General features: G+C 45.5%; 1 protein-coding gene across 2 annotated transcripts in view; it reads left to right on the forward strand.

The window, feature by feature from the left end:
• The window catches only part of SYNPO2 (synaptopodin 2), a 155,722-nt gene that overhangs the window by 127,881 nt on the left and 5,673 nt on the right, over window positions 1–22,168 (forward strand). For both annotated transcript variants that reach the window (XM_029076610.1, XM_029076608.1), the window contains exon 4: window positions 173–2,328. In XM_029076610.1, coding sequence (XP_028932443.1) covers window positions 173–2,328 — 2,156 coding nt within the window. The remainder of the gene's footprint in view (window positions 1–172; window positions 2,329–22,168) is intronic.

The following is a 22,168-nucleotide window of genomic DNA, read 5'->3' on the forward strand; positions in this document are numbered from 1 at the left end:
CTAAGAAAGGATTCATCACACTCCTTTCTCCTGGGACGCTTGTGTGAGGGAAGGTTCCGGAATTTGGGCGGGGCACCCTGGGCAGTCTGAACCCCGGGTAGTTATTGGTCTCCCTGGGCTCCCCTCCCTCCAGAACGCAGCCGTCTCAATGCGATTTCCCTCTTGTCCCTAGGGCTCCGGCGGAGTGAAAGCCAGTCGGAGAAGCAGGTGAAAGAAGCCAAGTCTAAATGCAAAAGCATAGCCCTTCTGCTCACGGCCGCGCCCAACCCCAACTCCAAGGGAGTGTTGATGTTTAAGAAGCGCCGGCAGAGGGCCAGGAAATACACCCTTGTCAGCTACGGCACCGGGGAGCTCGAGAGGGAGGCGGACGAGGAGGAAGGAGACGCCAGGGACGAGGCCTTCGAGGTGACGTTCCTGGGGACGAGCGAATCGGAGGTTGATGAAGAATTACCCTCTGACATTGACAACGAAGCTCAGATCGTGACCTTCGACTGGGACTCTGGCCTGGGGGACATCGAGAAGAAGCCAAAGAGCGGAGGCGACATGCAGACGCTGCCGGACAGCACGGGCAAGGGGGCAGTCATGTTTGCCAAGAGGAGGGAGAGGATGGATCAGATCACCGCCGAGCAAGAGGGCCCGAGGCCGGGCAGGGAGGCAGAGGTGGCCTGCTCGGAAGCCACGAGGACGGTAACTTCCTACCGGAGGACTGAAGAAGAGGTGACCCGGAGCCAGAGTTCCATGAGCAAGAGTTCCGTCGAGGTGAGCCGCGGCCCCAGCCAAACGGTGCAGCACAACGGCTTCGCAGGGGCCGCCGAGGCCCAGAGGGGGATGGCTTCCAACAGGACCGCCAAGCCTTTCCCAGGATCCGCGGGCCGGGCGGCCACCGCCCCATTCTCCCCAACCAGGAGCGTGACGAGCCCCCTCTCCGACTTCCCCGCCCCACCCCCCTACTCGGCCATCACCCCACCCCCTGAAACCTTCCCCACGGGAGCCTGGAGCCCCGGAGCTGGCCCTGTTCCACCAGCCCCGTGGGCAGCCCCGGCCCTGTGGACTCCCTACGAGTCATCCGAGAGGATCGCCTCCCGGGATGAGCGCATCGCCGTGCCGGCTAAGAGGACTGGAATCCTGCAGGAGGCCAAGCGGAGGAGCGGCACGAAGCCCATGTTCACCTTCAAGGACCCCCCCAAAGTCAGCCCCAACCCAGAACTCTTGTCACTCGTCCAGAATGCGGAGGGCAAACGGGGCCCTGGGGCTGGCTTTGAGTCTGGGCCCGAGGAAGACTACCTCAGCCTGGGGGCCGAGGCCTGTAATTTCATGCAGACCCATGCCTCCAAACAGAAGACTCCCCCTCCCGTTGCTCCAAAGCCCTCTGCCAAAGCCTCCCCATCCCAGCCCGGAACACCCACGTCGCCGGTCTGGGCCCCTTCAGCAGCGCCTTCCAGCCAGCCTCCCATCTTCCCCGCCGCCCCACCAGCCCAAGGCCCGGCAGCATCCCCCATCAAAGTCGCCCAGCCGTCTCACCCCCCGAACCGGCCCCCGAGTACCCTTAGCGTAGCCAGTCCCTTCTGGGGGCCTCAAGCTGGGGCGGCCGGTCAGAACTACCCTCCCAAGACGACCCCTTTGCCATCAGCTGGGAGCGTTGCCCAGGCAGGGGGAGGAGGGCCGTCCGGTGAGCTGCCCGGCATGAGCGGGAAAGGAGCTCAGCTGTTTGCCAAAAGGCAGTCGCGGATGGAGAAGTACGTGGTGGACTCGGAAACCGTGCAGGCCCACAGGGCCCGAGCTCCCTCCCCCACGCCTTCTTTACCAGCTTCCTGGAAGTACTCCTCCAACGTGAGAGCCCCTCCACCCGTTGCCTACAACCCCATCTACTCGCCCTCCTACCCGCTGGCCGCCATCAAGTCCCAAGCCCCGGTGGCCTCCAAGGCAACGCCCAAAAAGGCCAAGAAACCCCTCAATGCCTTGGAGGTCATGAAGCACCAGCCCTATCAGCTCAACGCCTCTCTGTTCACCTTCCAACCGCCTGGGGTGAAGGACTGCCCGGCCGCGAAGCCACCTGTCAAGTTCGACCCCCCGCCTGGCTCCAAGCGGGCGCTCCCGACGCGGCCGGCCGAAGCCGGCTCGCCAGTCACCTATAGAGTCTCGTCGGAGTACTCCGTGCCGGCCTATGGGTTCCAGCCTCCCTTCCGCCCTGAGGCGGCCAGGCCAGCCAGCGCCTCCCCAGGGCCCGTGAGCAGCCCCTCCTCTCCCAAGCAAGCGTCGGCCACGGCCTCTTATTTCGTGGCTCCGAGGCCCAAGTTCTCAGCCAAGAGGGGTGGTGTCACGGCCCAGGTGTGGAAGCCCGCCGTCGTGGAAGAGTAGCCGTCAGAGCCGACCGCGGTTCCACGCCCCCTTTGCTTGCAATGAGTTGTTTGCCGTGGTGATCTGGCACCCTCGAGAGTGCCTAGAGCAGCCCTTATCTTACTTAATAACCCCACCGATAGCATACCTCCAAGCTGGGCCCAAGCCATTTCAGACGGTCAGAAAGAGTCCATGAAGGATGTAAAAATTGAGGCCAAGTCCACCTAGCCTATGGGTTGCTCGGGCCCCCTAAAACAGACCCGGGCTCCTGTATTAAGTAAGCGGGGCTCGTAGGTTTTTCTGCTTTAATCCAAAGACAGTGATCAGTGCCCCAGACATTAGGGTGTAGCCTCTACTGAAAAAACCCAAAAGAACAACAGGGTTCTGGTGGTGAAGGAATTTCAGTTCAGTTCATGCAGAACACAAATTGATTTGAGGCTTTTCATTGTTGTTGTTTTTTTAAGTGCTTTATCTCCCAAATTCATGTTGTGGGGCAGGTGTGGGGTGGGGCGGGGGGTGGGGTGGAGAACGTGGATGTGATGGAGGTAAAGTAATCGTGTTTGGAGATCAGCTTTGGTCTGTCGGGTTTGGAGGCCTCTCTATTTCAGAGAGAGAATGTTGGAATGGCTACAGGTTTGGAGCGGCCTGTCAGAGGAAGGGGGGGGGTGGGTGGTAAGGAAATAACCCCTCAAGTCCCCAGGGGTTGATGTTTCTCCACTTAGGTAAGGTACTGAACCAGGAAGTCTCTGACCGTCCTGGGAAATGTTTCGCTTTCCTCAGGTTGGGGGAGGCAGATGACCAGGTTCAGGAATCAGTAAAACTGACATAAGGACAGATGAGGCTGGGTTATGTTTCCTGCTGTGGCACCTTGACCAGGAGATGATGGGCTGCCATCTCTGGAACTGGACTGTCTCCCATGAGGAACCATGGCTGTGAGGAAGCTGGCCAGGGGTGGTGGGGGAGGAGGACGCAGCTATTGTTACAGCTCTGGGGCTACCTCACAGTCTCTTATTTCTATCTTGGTTTGTTTGTCGATTCTCCTTCTCCCGCTGCCATCTCTTATTCTGTCCTTTCACTTACTTGATGGATTAGGAATGGGTTCCTGCAGAAACTCCCGATTTGATCAGGTGTTTTGACTGACCTGCTGGGTTACCACTAAGTTTGAAGAAGTTACCTTACTTGTATTGGAAGCCTAGGCCTTTCTGACAGCAACTCATTTGCTGGACAGGAGCTACATCAACTAACCAATTGATAGAATCTGTTGAGTGCCTACTATGTGCAGAACCCCACACTAAACACTGTGTGAGTCCCTGAACTGATGTGGAGATGGAGAGTTTCAGGGAAACCAATAAGGCCGGTCTGCACAGGAAAGGTAAAGCAAGAACTCATAGAAAACGGGCCTGGTTCAAGGGTCTGTGGGATTGTTTTAATCTTCTTCCATTTCCTGTCTTCCAGTTCACTTGCCACTGTCACTGTCAATCTGCTGTATTTTAACCTATAATTAAAAATGTTCTTTTCTCTCCAATGTATTTTCTTTCGGCTTTCCTTCCCTAGGCCCATCTAACCCAGTTCACTCCTTTTCTTTTTCTTTTTTTGTTAATGACATTTGTTGAGCACTTTCTATGGGCCAGCCACTGTATTAAGCGCTGGGGCAGAAACAAGTCATTCGGGTTGGACATAGTCCCCACCCTACATGGGGCTCACACTTTTAATCCCCATTTTATAGATGAGGGAACTGAGGTACAGAGAAGTTAAGTGACTTGCCTAAGGAACCACAGCAGACAGGTGGAGTCAGAATCAGAACCCAGGTCCTCTGACTCCTAGGTTCTTGCCACTAGGCCATTCTGCTTTTGAGCACCTACACCTGGCCTTTCTTTTTGTTCACAAGCCTGCCTCTTCATATGTACTAAAAACCTGTGATTTACATATTACCACAACATAAAATACATGTCCCAGAGCTAAACCTGTTACAGAAAAAGGGGGCTTGTTCTTGGGCCATTCTTCTGGCAAACTTTCCTTGAAGACCCAGAATGAGACCCCATTTGACTGTATGCTTTTCATTCATTTATTCAATCATATTTATTGAGCACTTACTGTGTGCACAGTGCTGTACTAAGCGCTTGGAAAGTATAATTCGGCAACAGATAGACACAATCCCTACCCAATAACAGGCTCACAGCCTAGAAGGGGGAGAGCTTTTCTAGGAAGCCCACTACATAGGCAGTGCAGAACCCAACAATCAAAACAATCTCTTCAAGAAACATCTATGTTCCCAAAATAGGGAGTTCTTCAAATTCTATTCCATTCTTATTCTTCTCATATCACATCCCTAAACAAAGTTCCCGTGGTGAAATATGCAATTAGACTGTTAGCCCCTAATTGTCAGGGATTGTCTCTATCTGTTGCCAAATTGGACATTCCAAGCACTTAGTACAGTGCTCTGCAAATAGTAAACGTTCAATAAATACTATGGAATGAATGAATGAAAGGCAGTCATGCAGATTTAAGTGGCCACTGGACAGGTAGCTGCCCCCTGGAGCCTTAACAATCTTAACAATGGTATTTGTTAGGTGCTTACTAAATGGCAGGCACTGTACTCAGCGCTGGGGTGGATACAAGCAAATTGGGTTGGGGACAGTCCCTGTCCCACATGAGGATTCACAGTCTGAATCCCCGTTTTGCAGATGAGGTAACTGGGGCAAAGAGAAGTAAAGTGACCCACCCAAGGTCACACAGCAGACAAGAGCTTTCCAACTGGACATAATCAGGTCAAATGTGGTTGTTGTCCATAAGCCAGCCAGTCAATCTTACTTATTGAGCGCTTACTTTGTGTGGAGCACTGTACTAAGCACTTGAGAGAGTACAAAACAACAGACAGACACATTCCCTGTCCCCAGTGACCTTACAGTCTAGAGGAGCATTCTCAGTTGTTCCGTGTGGGTGGTACAGGCCGGTGGACTTGGTTCCTGGCCCGCTTCCTGTAGGGCAGCTGTTGACACTGGACTTGCAGTTTAAAGAAGGCCACTGGAGGGAGACTATAAGACCCATCCAAAAGCTCCCCACTGCCCTCGGGGGAGAAAGGGGCTGGAAGGGGCACTCTTGACAATAAACCTGGGAAGGTTATCATCAGTCACACCCAAGGAGTGAGCATTCTTTTTGGCCGCCCCTATATAAGCATTCTCTCCCTCCTAAGCTATCCAAATATGACCTTGCCGTATCACTTAGCTAGTCTGGGCCTTGGTTCTTTTAACTACAACTCCTTTATCTAGCTGTCATAGAAACACCACTTTGTAAGGAAATTAAAGTCCTTTCGAGAGGCTTTCAAGAAATAGAAGTGATAATGATTGCCTAGCCAATTTTTTGAGGAGAACTCCAAAAGTGAGACTGAATCACAAGAGCTGGAGGATTTATTCTTTGGCCAGCTCTAATTGATTAACAGGACTTTAAGTTCTAAAATAATACCCTTCTGCTAAAAGAACAACAATAGAAATAAATGTGGGCTGAAAACATTCTCAGCCCATGCTCGTATGAGAGAACTATGAGTTTCCATCATTCTGTCTTTAAACCTTTACACTCCCAGTAGCTAGTATAGCCTAATGGAAAATGCGTGCATCCTTAGGAGACAGGCAATCTGGGTTCTTCTACCAATTCTGCCCCCAACCTGCTTAGTAACTTTGGGTGAACCATGAGTACTCAGCTTCCTCATCTGTAAAATGGGGTAATGCCTGCCTCTCGCTACACAGGTGTATTGTGAGGATAAAATGGAGATCATTGGTATAAAAGCCCTTTGGAAAAACAACAGCATTACTCAAATTCCAGATATTATTGTTCAGTGATACATTACTTTATTTCCTCTATAGGAAGATGAAGCAGAAGCCAGCAATAGTTTTTCCAAAGTAACCTAGGGTTATTTGAATGAGCTAATCCAGCTGTAATGTCTTCTTCTAAGAAGGAGACAGCTGAGGATTGTCAGGCTGGCTTATTTAGAGACTGTCAACAACCCTATTCACATCTGAGAAGTCAAAGAAAATGTATAGCCTATTACTTAAAAAGGGTCTGGACAGACTTATTTGGAAACGTGTGATGTGCTCCAGGAGAACACAACTTTGATAGCGGTTTAGTTGTTGGAAGGCACGACAAATACTCTAGAACCCTTTGACGGTTTTATGGAGGTCCAGGGGTCCATCAGAAGACATCCTGTTTCCAGTGTTTGGGTTAAGATTTGAGCTTCCATGGTCAGTTTTTCCCCTGGTTAATTCCATTCAGTTCGATTTAAAAGTTCTGGAGTGTTTGGGGTCCTGGAGGAGCCTGATTTCTAAAACAACTCTTCCTGAAATCGGCCACTCTTGGCAACCACCAGTTTCTAGCCGGCAGGAGGAGTTTGAAGTCTGGGTCATTAAGAGGAAAAGTAATTGTTTTCTGAAAGGCTAATAGTTTCATAGGGAAGGGGTGTGTGCTCTTATTCATAACAGAAGCCATAGTTTGTTTTTTTCCTCTTACTTTGGAACGTGGGCCCAAGTTCATGGGAGAAATTGGTTCCAATGAAAGTGCCCAGGAAGTCAGTATGACTTCCTCATCACCTGGCTATTCAATCAAAGGTATTTATTGAGTGTTTACTGTGTATAAGTGCTTAGGACAATAACATACTCCAACAGTGGTTGCTCAGCCTGAACTACAGGGTTGGCAGGAATGACCCAATTCTCTACATTCAGCAGATTTGATTTGATCCCTTTGATTTGACTGCTGATGGTAAATACACAGTGCTAAGAGCTTGGGAAGTTAAATGGAAGCCCAAGATATGTTCCCCACCCACAAGAAGTTTACACTTTAATGGAGGAGGCAGAGTAGAAATATTCTGAATCTGACCCCTAAACTTAGGCTTTAAAGCCATCATCTTGCCGCCTTCTACCTTACCTCGCTGACTTCCTACTACAACCCAGTCTGTACACTTTGCTCCTTTAATGCCAGCCTACTCACTGTCCCTCCTTCTCATCTATTTCACCACCAATCTCCTGCCCAAATCCTGCCTCTGGTCAGCACCTCCCTCCCTCTTCATATCTGACAATTACTGTCCCCCAACTTCAATGCCTTATTGAAGGCCCATCTCCTCCAAAAGGCCTTCCCAACTAAGCCCTCATTTCCTCTTCTCCCACTCCCTACTGTCAACCTGGCACTTGGATTTGCACCCGATATTCACTGCCCCCAGTCAACACTTGCATATATATCCATAATTAAATTTATTTATATTAATGTCTGTATCCTCCTCTAGAATGTAAGCTTCTTGTGAGCAGGGAATGTGTCTAACAACTCAGTTATGCTGTACACTCCCAAGTGTTCAGTACAGTGCTCTGCACACAGTGAGCACTCAGTAAATACAATTGATTGTTAAAACTTTGTAAAAAAAGTTTTAAAGTTGATTTTCAGTCCTTGGTTTAAAATAAAGAATCCTGAAAGATGCAGAGAAGGCAAAAGAACAGCTGAAAATTGAAAGACAAAATCTTTTAAATTGCCTGCTATTTGCCCATTTATCTCCTGTTCATAATCAATCATAGCTACTGAGCTCTCACTATGTGCAGAGCAATGATAATAATAGTAACGGTATTTGTTAAACTCTTACTTTTTGCCCAGGACTGAACTAAGCGCTGGGGTAAATACAAGGTAATCAAGTCAGACACAGTCTTTGTCCCACATGGGGTTCTGAGTCTAAGGGGGAGAGGGGGAAAAAGGTATTTACTAAGCACTTAGGAGAGTTAAATAAATAATCCCTGCCCTCAAGGAATTTACAATCTTGAAATTCAGATAAAAACTTGATGTTAAAGCACCAAGCAGCAGCATGGCCTAGTGGATAGAACATGGGCCTGGAAGTCAGAAGGACCTGGGTTCTAATCCGGGCTCTGTCACTTGTCTGCTGTGTGACTCTTGGGCAAATCACTTCATTTTTCTGTGCCTCAGTTATCTGTAAAATGGGGATTAAGTGACGGAATTCCACGTGGGACAAAGCCCTTATGCAACCTGATTAACTTGTATCCCCCGCAGCTTCTAGTAGTGTGCCTGGCACATAATAAGCACTTAAATATGACTAAAAAAAATTGTGTGCACTCCCTGTGCTAGGGAATGGTTAAGTCATGGGCTGCTACAGGGAGTTCTGATAGCAGCATTTTAGGAAGGATGCTATTGGACTGGTGATGGCCCAGAGAGGGGAAACCAAAATGATCAGGAAGAAGGAACTTCTTCCATTTGAGAACAAACCAAAATGGTTGAGATTTTTCAGTGGAAAAAGTAAAGGCTGAGAGGGAACATGATTGGAGTTTACAAAATCATGAAGAATGTGGACATTTTGTAAACAAATCCTCTGGAGTGTAAGTTTCTCAAGGGCTGGGATGACATCTACCAGCTCTATTACACTCTCCCAAGAGCTGAGAACAGTGCTCTGCACGCAGTAATCACTCAGCAAATATCACTGATTGAAATCCAGCACTACAAATACTGGAGCACCAATTAAAAGCATGAAGGTAGAAGGTTTAAAACACCAAATTGAAGGACTATTCCCACACAGTGCATTTGCTACCACAGGAAGTTATATAAGCCAAAAATATCAGTAGGTTCAGAATACATTAAGATTGATGCTCAAGATGGTGGTCCATCCTAAATTACTAAAGGGAAAGCTAGGGCGACAGAGGGGGAAAAAATAGGAATGTGAGATGGCCCAGCCTACTTGGATTGATGTCATCCAGCACTTGATATTCACCTCACATTCAGCCCCACCATACTTGAATACACTTCCATAATTTATTTTAATGTCAGTTTCTCCATCTAGACTGTAAACTCCTTGTTGTCGGGGAATGTATCTACCGACTCTGTGGTAGTGTTCTCCCCCAAGCGCTTAGCATAGTGGTCTGTACATATAAGCACTCAGACACCACTGTTCAGTTGCCCTTCTAAATCAATGACACCATTCCTCTCTGAACATCCTTTAATTCCACTGCTGGATGGACCATTTGGTCTCACCTGATAGTGGAATTTCTCATGTGGTCCATGCTCTGCATTCTAAGGGCTCTGCCCCACTATAGTGGAATCAACAGTGTAAAAGGTGGAACAATACACAATGAATTTCAAATTGTAGTGACATTGGTTAAGATGAAAAAAACCAAAGCCCTTTGAGTTATTTCTATGGAAAAATACCTCAAAATAAAGGGAAATAGATCCAGAAAAGTCCACTTTGGTCAGAGAAGAAAATCGAATATGGAAATTCCTTACTCTCTTGAAAGTATTAAGATGCTATTTTCATGATTCCCATGGCTGAAGAATTAGGGAGAGGCACCAGGATCTCCTGGTTTGTTGACACTGGAACTTTTGGTTCATCTCTCCATGGGTTCTCAGATGGAAAGCTGGGAGTCCCTTCCTCCAACTCTAAAACTCTGGAGCATAGAGCTCTTCCATCCCTGGAGGTTGAGTTGGTCCACAACAAAATTGGCTGAGTTTGGGAGAAGTTAGTAAGGTTGTGTGGCGGGTAGGGGAAGGAGAAAGAAGGGAAGAGGGGAAAAAAGTCACTTATGGATCCCAGCAGGCTGAGGGATTTGGGATTCGTCTGTTCATATCCTAAACCAAAGGATTCTTGGAAGACCGACTGCCCCAGGGTTCATGTATCCTCTGGTTGGTTCTGGCCTTTGTTCCAGAAGCAGCGTGGCTTAGTGGAAAGAGCATGGGCTTGGGAGTCGGAGGTTGTGAGTTCTAATTCCGGCTCTGCCACTTAACTGTGTGACTTTGGGCAAGTCACTTCATTTCTCTATGCCTCAGTTACCTCATCTGGAAAATGGGGATTAAGACTGTGAGCCCCATACGAGACAACCTGATAATCTTTTATCTAACCCAGTGCTTAGAACAGTGCTGGGCACATAGTAAGTGCTTAACAAATATCATTATTTTTATTATTCTATCTAGGGCTTCTGTGGCCACTGTAGCAAAGACCCCCCAATGAGCCCCAGAACACACACAGTTTCCCATTGGATCCTTCAAACTAGGAATGAATCAGACCTTCAAGATCACTCATTGTCATATTTTTTGAGTGCTTACTGTGCGCAAAGCATTGTACTAAGAACTTAGGAAAGTACAACAATTAAACAGACATTCCCTGTCCACAACGTGCTTACAGTCTCCACTTTTCTTCCTAATTCCTTGAACCTTCCTGAAAATCAAAATGACCTTTGAGGAAGGAATTTGGCCTGAGGAGAACATAGTTGTCTTCAGCTAGCATGAGCCTTTAAAGTTGGAGAAGCAGCGTGGCTCAGTGGAAAGAGCACGGGCTTTGGAGTCAGGGCTCATGAGTTCGAATCCCAGCTCTGCCACTTGTCGGCTGTGTGACTGTGGGCAAGTCACTTAACTTCTCCGTGCCTCAGTTCCCTCATCTGTAAAATGGGGATTAAGACTGTGAGCCCCACGTGGGACAACCTGATTCCCCTATGTCTACCCCAGCGCTTAGAACAGTGCTCGGCACATAGTAAGCGCTTAACAAATACCAACATTAAAGTAAAGCCTTTTCTTCTCTCTTGGAACTCTGTTCAATTCCCACTATAGGAGCTAACAAAGTTTGATGCTGAGCAGGGAGAATTCCTAGGATGCTCTGTGGCAGAAAATTCTCAATAGGGTCTGAGGCTTAGTTTTGGAAATTTTGGGTGCTTATCAAGCCCCAACACTTTAGTAGAATGTCCAGAACTTCCTCCCTCCCAATCCAGTCAAAAACAGAACCAGAGGGAAGCCCCAGGGGGAAACATCCATTCAGAGCATGTCTTTGGTGTTTTGCTTCAATCACAAAATGACAGCTCAAATCTGTGTGGCACATGGTTTAAGTCAATTCTATTCCTGCTCAAATTAATTAGCTTTTCCCTGATGAAAACCCTGGCCTTTTTCTTACACTTCTTAGGGTGCAACTTGATTCCCCAGGCTTCTCCTCACACAGATGGGGTGGTTTTCACGAAATCAGTCTGCAGAAAGTTACAAATGCAGTACCAATCAGTGACTGCAGGATCAAACCCTTCCAGGAATAGACATTTAACCCTCTCCCCAGAATATCGGAGGTTCATGTGAGCGGCACACTTTAATGTTCTTTGTATTTTATTCACCGAGTTTCATTTGTGGTCAGTAATGAATGCTAAATTACTTTGGCATTCTATTGCATTATATTCGACACCAGAGTGGTCAATCTTACTGCAATAAACATCAAAGAAAAACACTGTGTCACTTGAAGAGGGTGTGGCATTCAGATCTTCATTTTCCTAGACATAGAGCAAGGTATCCTATTAACTCAGGAGCTGTGTTCTTAAAGAACCCTATGTTATGGGGAAAAAAATCACTTATAGGAACCATTAATTCCATGAGGATTACTGGGAGTAGATGATTCAAAAGACCACCATGACTGATATTTTTGATACAGAGTCCTATATTATGTCAACCACTAGAAGAATGGCTTATACCCTTTCCTTTCATTGCTAATTTCAGTATTAGGGACTGTAAAGCTGCAGGAGCACAAAGAAACCCAAACTGCTGCACAGCAAGGCTGAGGCAGAGGTTGTGAAGCATACACAGAAGCAGTGTGGCCTAGTGGAAAGAGCAGGGGCCCAAGTGTCAGAGGACCTGAGTTTGAATCTCCTGTGTGATCTCTGTGCCTCAGTTTCCTCAGCTGTAAAATGGGGATTAAGGTTGTGAATCCCATGTGGGACATGGACTGAGTCCAACCTGATAACTTGCATCTTCACCGGCGCTTAGTAGAGTGCCCGGCATGAAGAGTGCTGAAACTGTTTAAAAAAAAACCCCCAAACTATGCATGCACACAACTGCTTTTTCCTACATTGAATCAACTTGGGCCCCTTTAATGGTCCTGTTATCCCAGGACAGCCCTGTGGGAAAAAAAATCCCTACTTTCTCTATCAAGATGTATTCATACCATGTAATGAAAACATGCATTATAGAAGAACTGGGCATTCTACACTCTTTTGTTCATCAAGTCATGTGGTTTCACAGGGGTTTCATAAAAGGCTGATTTCTTGAGCGTACTTCAAGACAAGGAACACTCAAACCGAAGCCACGCTATTAAAAAACTAGAAGTAGTATTTCTGAATGCTCAGAAAACACTGAGCTAGCCAGATCTGTAAATTGCAACTGCTTTGGAATGTTAGAAGCAGTCAGCAATTGCACCTGAAGTGTGGGTGTGAATGCTTTAGGTCCAGAAGATGGCAGCAAATACCCTCCAAGATACCGTAGAGACTGGGCCTCTCTCAATCCCAGCCTCAGAAAAGCATGAGAGAAAAGCCCTTCAGGAGCTGATAGAATGAGAAGTCTTACAGATTTTAAGATCTCATCAAGTCCATCCCACCTCCTCCAGCAAGACTGAAGTTCAAACATTTTAGAAAGATAATTCTTTCTTTTTTCCTTACAAATCTCCCAGGGAGGGAATTTACAATCTCCCTTGCTGGTGCATATCAGTTGGTGCCACCCAAATTAGATTAGGAACTTCCCTTTATATATAAACATTTTCCTGGGACCATTTAGAGCCAGTGGCAAATTCAAAATTCAACTCCCTGTTTGAAGATTAGAATAAGAGGCTCCAGTAGCATGTCCGACAAGTGTCATTATCCTCAATTACATTTTCCAATCGGTGGTATTCATTGAGCACTCACTGTATGTGGAACAATGTACTAAATGCTTAGGAGAGTACAATACAGCAGAATTGGCTGAATTCCAGGAACGGTTTCCATTTTAGCTATACTTCCCTGCAGGGCATATAGAGCAATCATTGCAAACCCTAAAATGGAAGTGTGTGTGCCAAGTTAGAGAGGCCCATCCCATTAGCCAATCAACCAATCAATGGTATCCATTGAGCGCTTCCTTTGTGCAAAGCAATCAATTGTATATATTAAGTGCTCACTGTGTGCAGAGCACTCATTTGTATTTATTGAGCACTTACTATGCAGAGTACTGAAATAAAGACTAGGGAGAGTACAGTATAGTAGAGTTGGGTGGCATGTTCCTTGCCCACAATTAGCTCAGTCTATTGGATTGTACTAAGCTCTGGGGAAAGTAAATATTAATAATAATAATAATGTTGGTATTCATTAAGCGCTTTCTATGTGCCGAGCACTGTTCTAAGCACTGGGGGTAAATACAGGGTAATCAGGTTGTCCCACATGAGGCTCACAGTCTTAATCCCCATTTTACAGATGAGGTAAATGAGGCCCCGAGAAGGTAAGTGACTTGCCCAACCCTGGCGCTTTAAGGAAACACATTTTGCCATTTAGCAAGCCTCAAACACCTAAAATATAACTCAATCCATCTTTGAAATCCATATGGAATAGGGTTAAAGTGCTTGGCTTATGGTTTTAATCAAGTGAAATGCACAGTGCCTTGATAATGAATCTAGGGGCAAGAAGATCTCGAGTTTAAAAAGGACACAGAGAAGGTACTTGGAGAAAATGCTCCTTTGTGTGGGGCTTGAACAATCAGCCCAGTGATCCCTACTCTTGAAAAGGGACAAGAGGAGAGAATTTCTAACTGCTTCTTTCCAAGGGTTCATGGATCCCAATTAAGCATTCAATCCCTTTAAAGTCACAGAACAGTTCCATTAGGGCCTGGAGCAAGGAACAGGAATAGATCCACAATGCTGCCACATAAATTGTCTGGGAATATGTGTTTATATATTCATTTTAAACACCACTTTGTTTTCTCTGCAAACAAAATGACCTCAAGACATATTGACATAGTTTCAAAGACTGAGAAAGGGAAAAGAATGAGAATGAGAAGCAGCGTGGCCTAATGGATAGAACGCGGGCCCAACTCTGCCACTTGTCTGCTGTGTGACCTTGGGCAAGTCACTTCACTTCTCTGTGCCTCAGTAACCTCATCTGCAAAATGGGGATTAAGACTGTGAGCCCTTTGTGGGGCATGAACTGTGTCCAAGATGATTAAGCTTGTATCTACCTAGTGCTTAGTTCAGTGCTTGGCAGATAGTAAGCGCTTAACACCATTATTAAGTATGTAAATACCATTTAAAAAAAAGAATTCATATGATTGCCCAGTAGCAGGGCCAGAGAATATTTATTCAGGGCCTGGAAAATCATTCTGCCCACCCTAAAGCAGGAAAAATGCCCCCGGTACCTTTTCGTTCCTGCTTTGTCCATGTGTGCTAGCCTTCTTTGTGGGCTGGAGTTTGAGGAAAACATGGACTGAACATTTTGGAGAAAAATGATCTGGGCAGCAAAATGAAGTATGGACTGAAGTGGGGAAGAAACAGGAGGCAGTGAGATCAGCAAGGAGGCTGATGCAGTAATCAAAACCGGATAGGATAAGTGCTTGGATTAACGTGGCAGCATTTAGGTTAGAGAATAAAGGGCAGATTTTAGTAGTGTGAAGGTTGAATTGACAAGATTTGGTGACATGTTGACTATGTGGGCTGAATGAGAGAGACGAGGGGAAGATAACAACAAGGTTACGGGCTTGTGAGACAGGGAGGATAGTGGTGCTGTCTACAGTGATCGGAAAGTCACGGGGAGGACAGGGTTTGTGTGGGAAGATGAGGAGTTCCATTTTGGACATGTTAAATTCAAGGTGTTGGTGGGATATTCAAACAGAGAGGTGTTGAAGTCAGGAGGAAATAGACAGCAGAGAAAGAGAGAGAGATCAGGACTGCAGATGTAGATTTGGGAATCATCCGTATAGAGATGGTGGCTGAAGCCATGGAAGTGAATGAGCTCAACAAGGAAGTGGGTATAGATGGAGAATAGAAGGGGACCCAGAATTGAGCCTTGAGGGACTCCCACAGTGGGGGGTGGGAGGCAGAGGAGGAGCCCATGAAAAAGGCTGAGGAGTGGCCAGAGACATAGGAGAACCAGGAGAGTGCACTGTCAGTGAAGCCGAGGTTGGATAATGTTTCCAGGAGAAGGGGGTAGTTAGTGGGCAGTGTCGGAGACACCTGAGATTAGGATGGAGTAGAAACCAATGGATTTGGGAAGAAAATCAAGGAGAATATAGTAACAGTGTCATCTGTTAAATGTAAATCATTGCAATACCACAGGTGCGGTGCAAATTCTTTAAAATTACCCACTGGCACATTCCTCATTGGCACCTGGTGATAACAAGGGAGACTAGACTAATTCCCAACAGCTGTAATAACAGCCATTATCAAAGACAGATGAATATTTGTCAACTTATTAAAATTGATGACTCAGAGAATGAGCGAAACAACTTCTGAGAAATACCTGATAAGCCCATCTGACAAAGGTAATATTTGGGGATTTAATTTAGTTTTCTAAATAGCAGAAATATGGAAGTCTATTACATTAGGAAGGTTATTTATAGTGTGGTTGAAGAACCATCATTTTTTGCCACAGGAATGAGATAAGATGAGTCTTTTCACTTCAAGGGAGCCTGGGAAAATCCTCATGTTGAATCAGAGCATCAAATTTCTTACACTTATGCATATACATATTTAAGAATCATTTTTCAAGGTTCACCTTTTCTTTTATAAAGATAATGATATTTCAGCATTTACTATGTGCCAAGCACAATTATAAGCACTGGGGTAGCTCCAATACAATCAAATCAGACACGGCCCTTATCCCTCATGGGGCTCACAAAGTAATCAGTGAATTAATGGTATTTATTGAGCACTTACTGTGGACAGAGAGTACAATTAAACAGTCAGTAGGCACATTCCCTGCCCAAAAGGAGCTAAGAGTCTAGTGGGGAACAGGGGGGAAACAGCGTGGCTCAGTGGAAAGAGCACAGGCTTGGGAGTCAGATGGCATGGGTTCGAATCCCGCATCTGCCACTTGTCAGCTGTGTGACTGTGGGCAAATCACTTCACTTCTCTGTGCTTCAGTTACCTCATTTGTAAAATGGAGATGAAGACTGTGAGCCTCATGTGGGATAACCTGATTATCCTGTATCTACCCCAGCGCTTAGAACAGTGCTGTGCATATAGTAAGCACTTAAATACCAATGTTATTATTATTATTATTATTAAAATAAACTAGAGATCTGTTCAGAATGCTGTGGGACTGAGGGTGGGGTGAATATCAGATGCTTAAAGGGTACAGGTCCAAATGCATAGGTGATACAATGGGGAGTGGGAGTAGAGGGAAAGAGGGCTGAATCACGGCAGGTGAAGGAGAGATATAGCAAGTATTTAAGACCCATTTACTTCTTCTTCAAATGCTGTCAAATCGTTTCCGACCCATAGGGACTCCACGGACACACCCTCTTCAGAATGAAAACCCCATTTTACAGATGAGGAAACTGAAGCATGGAACAGCTAAGTGACTTGCCCAAGATTAAACAGTAGACAAGAGGGGCAACTAGGATTAGAAGCAGCGTGGCACAGTGGAAAGAGCACGGGCTTTGGAGTCAGGGATCATGAGTTCGAATCCCAGCTCTGCCACTTGTCAGCTGTGTGACTGTGGGCAAGTCACTTAACTTCTCTGTGCCTCAGTTCCCTCATCTGTAAAATGGGGATTAAGACTGTGAGCCCCACGTGGGACAACCTGATTCCCCTGTGTTTACCCCAGCGCTTAGAACAGTGCTCTGCACACAGTAAGCGCTTAACAAATACCAACATTATTATTATTATTAAAAGCAGCATGGTGTAGAGGATAAAGCACTAGCTCAGAGGGTCATGGCTTCTAAACCCAGCTCTGCCACTTGTCTGCTGTGTGGCTCTGGGCCTCAGTTGCCTCAGCTGTAAAATGGGGACTGAGATTGTGAGCCCCATGTGGGACAGGGACTGTGTCCAACCCGATTTGCTTGTGTCCACCCCAGTTCTCAGTACAGTGCCTGGCACATAGTAAGTGCTTAGCAAATACCACAGTTACTATTATTATCCTAAGAGCCCTGACTGACTTCCAGTCCTGTGCTCTTTCCACTAAGCCACAATGTTTCTCAAGGAGGCATTTCTCCAGATGCCATAGTTGAGTCCTACCCCCACAGCCCTGGGTACATTTCACCCGAAATTCACATTGTGCCAGTAGGCCATTATTCTGTAGACGTCAAAAACATTCTAAACCCCGTCTGAATAACCACAGAACATAGAGAAGACTGCCGCAAGTAAACTAGAAAGCCTTAGAAGGGTTTAATCACTCAGTGTGAGAATATAGATTGATATTTAACATTTGAGGACAATCTGGAATTAAGCCAATGTTTTTCCCAAAGGGAATATAAACATAAATAGACAGTAAATCGTGGGTTTCTCACAGAGATGAGAATTAAAGGCGGTTCCCAGACCTCCGGATATGAATCAGGAGGCGGCAGCTAATTAGTTTAGGAACCATATGGGCTAGGAACAGTTGGGAAGAACAATGAGACTTAATTGAATCACACTGCCCATTTGGCATGGTTGGGAAATAGCTTTGCCAAATACTGCTGAAGGAAGACTGATGGGACTTGGCTATATCAATTACCCAGCTTTAGTTTGGCAGCTTTAGTCAAAGGATGGAAGTTGTGAAATCGACACGGATTAGCCGTTCAAGGGGGCTCAGTTGCTCGCAACTGTTGGGGCAGTTTAGATGAAAAATGTGAAATTATGTCTACGTCTCAATGGTATTTATTGAATGTTTACTGTGTGTAGAACACTGTATTAAACTCTTGGGAGAGTATGATATAACTAAGCTGGTAGACACATTCACTGCCCACAACAAGCTTATGTTTATAAGCAGAGTTGTATGAAGAGGTTATCATTATTAGAGTATTCATTTTGGCATAATGCAGGCTGAACTAAATCCACGTTTCAGAATAGTCAAACTAGTAGGTACTAGCTCCCCTGGGTTCTGATCCTGGATCTGCCACTTACCTATGTGATCTCTGTGCCTCGGTTCCCTCAGCTGAAAAATAGGGATTCAAAACCAGTTCTCATGGCATAGTGGATAGAGCACAGACCTGGGAATCAGAGGGTCATGGGTTCAAATCCTGGCTCTGCCACTTGTCTACTGTGTGGCTTTGGACAAGCCATTTCACTTCTCTGTGCCTCAGTTACTTCATCTGTAAAATGGGGGATGAAGAATGTGAGCCCTGTGTGGGACATGGACTGTGTCCAACTGGATTGGATTGTATCCACCCCAGCACTTAGTACAGTGCTTGGCACATAGTAAGTGCTTAACAAATACCATAATTATTATTCTCCTTCCTACTTAGACTGTGAGTCCCATGTGGGACCTCATCTTCTTATATCTACCCCAGTGCTTAGTACAGTGCTTGGCACATAATAAACACTTAAATATTATTATTATTAAAGCATATTAAGCTCTTGGGAATGTACAACGCAAAGGAGAGACATGTTCCCTGACCAGAAATTTATGTTGTAAGGGGAGAGACTAACAGATTTTTTTTTTCTTTTGACCCAGGGTGGCTCTCTTCACTCATTCAATCATATTTATTAAGGGTTTACTGTGTGCAGAGCACTGTACTAAGCACTTGGGAAAGTACAACAATAAACAGTGACAATCCCTGCCCACAACAAGCTCACAGTCTAGAGGGGGGAGACAGACATCAATACAATTAAGCAGATATCAATACAAATAAAGTGACATATGTACATAAGTGCTGTGGGGCTGGGAGAAGAAGGAAGAGCAAAAGGAACAAGTCAAGGTGACACAGAAGGGAGTGGGAGATGAGGAAAAGTGGGGCTTAGTCTGGGAAGGCCTCTTAGAGGAGATGTGCCTTCAGTAAGGCTTTGAAGGCTTTGTTTTCCCTGCCCACAACAAATTTACGGTGTAGGAATCACTAACACTATAGTGAACCAGGAATGAAAACCCTATACCTCTCCAAGTTACACTCTGCTCCCTTCAACCATTTCAAAAATGGAAGGATCCTTCACTACTAGACTTATTTTCCAAAAGTCCCCCAAACAACCCAAAGTGCTCTGGATTGTTATAATTTGCTGTTTAATTCCAGAAACAAAAACAAAAAATCCAGCCAGCAAAAGAAAAAGCTCACCTTCAGGAATTTTCATCAGAAGTAAAGCTACTCTTATGAAGCATGATTATTCTTTTTTTAAAAAAAATATATACTTCTGATCATACTGAGCAGAAGAGAGGAAATTTTGCAATTAAACCACTAGAGTACCTCTTGGATCCCTGAGGAACAATTTAAAAGGGAGCTGTAGGGCCGATACGTTATCCCAGCTCTGCCACTTGTCAGCTGTATGACTGTGGGCAAGTCACTTAACTTCTCTGTGCCTCAGTTCCCTCATCTGTAAAATGGGGATGAAGACTGTGAGCCTCACGTGGGACAACCTGATGACCCTGTATCTACTCCAGCGCTTAGAACAGTGCTCTGCACATAGTAAGCGCTTCACAAATATCAACGTTATTACATTTCAGAAATACACCTCCTTTGTTTGTGGCAAAATTAAGTTCAGTGAATTAGAGATTGAAAAAGTGATATGATATAGTCTAAAATCCTTACTCTTCTATTAATGTTGGTATTTGTTAAGCGCTTACTATGTGCCGAGCACTGTTCTAAGCGCTGGGGTAGACACAGGGGAATCAGGTTGTCCCACGTGGGGCTCACAGTCTTAATCCCCATTTTACAGATGAGGTAACTGAGGCACCGAGAAGTTAAGTGACTTGCCCAAAGTCACACAGCTGACAAGTGGTAGAGCCGGGGTTCGAACCCATGACCTCTGACTCCAAAGCCCGTGCTCTTTCCAGTGAGCCACGCTGCTGTTTTTGAAAGTGCCCAGTTTACAAAGTAGCTTAGGGAAAGTCACTTAACTTCTCTGTGCCTCAGTTCCCTCATCTGTAAAATGGGGATTAAGACCGTGAGCCCCACGTGGGACAGCCTGAATCCCCTATGTCTACCCCAGCGCTTAGAACAGTGCTCGGCACATAGTAAGCGCTTAACAAATACCAACATTATTATTATAAATTATGACAAGGATTCTTTAAAAAAACAAACCAAAACCCCCCTAGTTTTTTACTTGAGAAAATGATACTTAATGTATGATAAAGGGTACCTCACCTCTTTAAAGTCTGGACAGTTGCTGTCACTGTGAATTCTTTCCACTCCCCTTCCTATGCCTGGCTTGTGCCTGGCTTTTGCCCAGCATCCCAAGGGGCTGAGAAGTCTCTACACCTGTAGGCAATTCTCACCATTTCTGCACAAGCAGCTAAATCCTCACTCATTCATTCACTCACTTCCCCCTACTGCCCCTCCCCAAGTGAGACAAGTGAAGTGAAAGCACATACAAAAAACTAGTTCTTCCCCCAATCCAGCTTTTCTTTATTCTCTTCTCTTTCTTTTTTCTCTTCTCTTTCTTTAAGAAGGATCAAGGTAGTCTGACAAACACAGAAATAAAGGGCAAAACCTCTCTCTCTCTCTCTCTTTCTCCACGTGGAGTAATGTCTTCCAAACTGCAGATTTTAGGCTTTCTTATACTGAATATCAGTTTGGCTCCGGGGCAATATAGAACACATAGGCCTTCAAGCAGATAAATATCTCTCTAAATCAATCAATGGCATCAAAGGTATTTATGGAATGCTTACTGTGTGTAGAGCACCTTACTAAGCACTTGGAAGAGTGCAATAGAGTAGGAAGACATGATTCTTAGCCTCAGGGAGTTTACAGTCTAGCAGGGAAGACAGACACTAAAATAAATTACAGGTAGCGGGGAAACAACAGAGTAAAAGGATATTTATACATAATTTCTGTCTCTCCCTCTAGATTATAAACTCACTGTGGGCAGGGAATGTGTTATATTGCTAATAATAATTAATAATAATTGGTACTTAAGTGCTTACTATGTACCAAGCACTCTTAAACAGTAGTGTTTTGCACAGGGTAAGCACTCAATAAATACGATTGACTGACTGACAGAAGTGCTGTGGGAGTGAGGGTATACAGTGAATTAGGTCCAGGTAAAAGCCAGGTAAACCATTTTTCCTTTGTGTGTCATGCCATTTGGCCTGATCCAGAAAAGGGGGCTTCTGGGTAATTAATGATTTTCTGCTGCTTGACGTCCTGGCTGATGTGGGGCAGAGTGTGAGTTTTTAACTTTTTCCAACCTACCTATTCAATATTTTTTTTAATGGTATTTGTTAAGTGCTTATTTTGTGCCAGTCCTTGTCCCACATTGGACTCACAGTCTTAATCCCCATTTTACAGATGAGGTGACTGAGGCACAGATTAATGGTATTTGTTGAGTGCTTACTATGTGCATACCACTGTACTAAGCGCTCGGGAGAGTACAGAGAAGTTAAGTGACTTGCCCAAGGTCACACAGCAGGTAAGCAATGGCCCATTCAGAGAGAGTGCAAATGGAAATGACACTTGAACATCGTGGTCTAGTGGAAAGAATCCAGGTCTGAGAGTCAGAATGACTTGAGTTCTAATCCTGGCTCCTCCACTTTGCTGTGTGACCTCGGGCAAGTCACAACTTCTCTATGCCTCAGTTCCCTCATCTGCAAGCACTCTTCAAGTTAATCAGTTTGTTCCTTCTAAGGTTGGCATTCTTTTGTTTTTCCTCCTCTCGATTCATTCTAACCCTCCAACTGTAACCAACTCAGGTCCCCTTAGCTCCCCAAGTCAGAAACGGGCACCGGAGTGTGTCAAGAGCCAGGAGGAGAGATGGGGAAAAGGACTGCAAAGAGCTAACAAGAAACTTGGCTTAGCTATCAGTGGTCATGGTAGAGTATCGACACTCTTAACACAAAATTAGATCATCACCTCAAAACATCTCTCATTGGCTGATTGTAGCCTGAGGTCAGAAAACGTCATTTGGGAGCTTAACCATTTTGTGGGTGCTGTCAACGCTAGGAGATTCTCCAAGACTGTCAGATGTTTGCATCATTTA

The sequence above is a fragment of the Ornithorhynchus anatinus genome, chromosome 12, assembly GCF_004115215.2.
Source record: "Ornithorhynchus anatinus isolate Pmale09 chromosome 12, mOrnAna1.pri.v4, whole genome shotgun sequence".
In the NCBI taxonomy this organism is placed as follows: Eukaryota; Metazoa; Chordata; class Mammalia; order Monotremata; family Ornithorhynchidae; genus Ornithorhynchus; species Ornithorhynchus anatinus.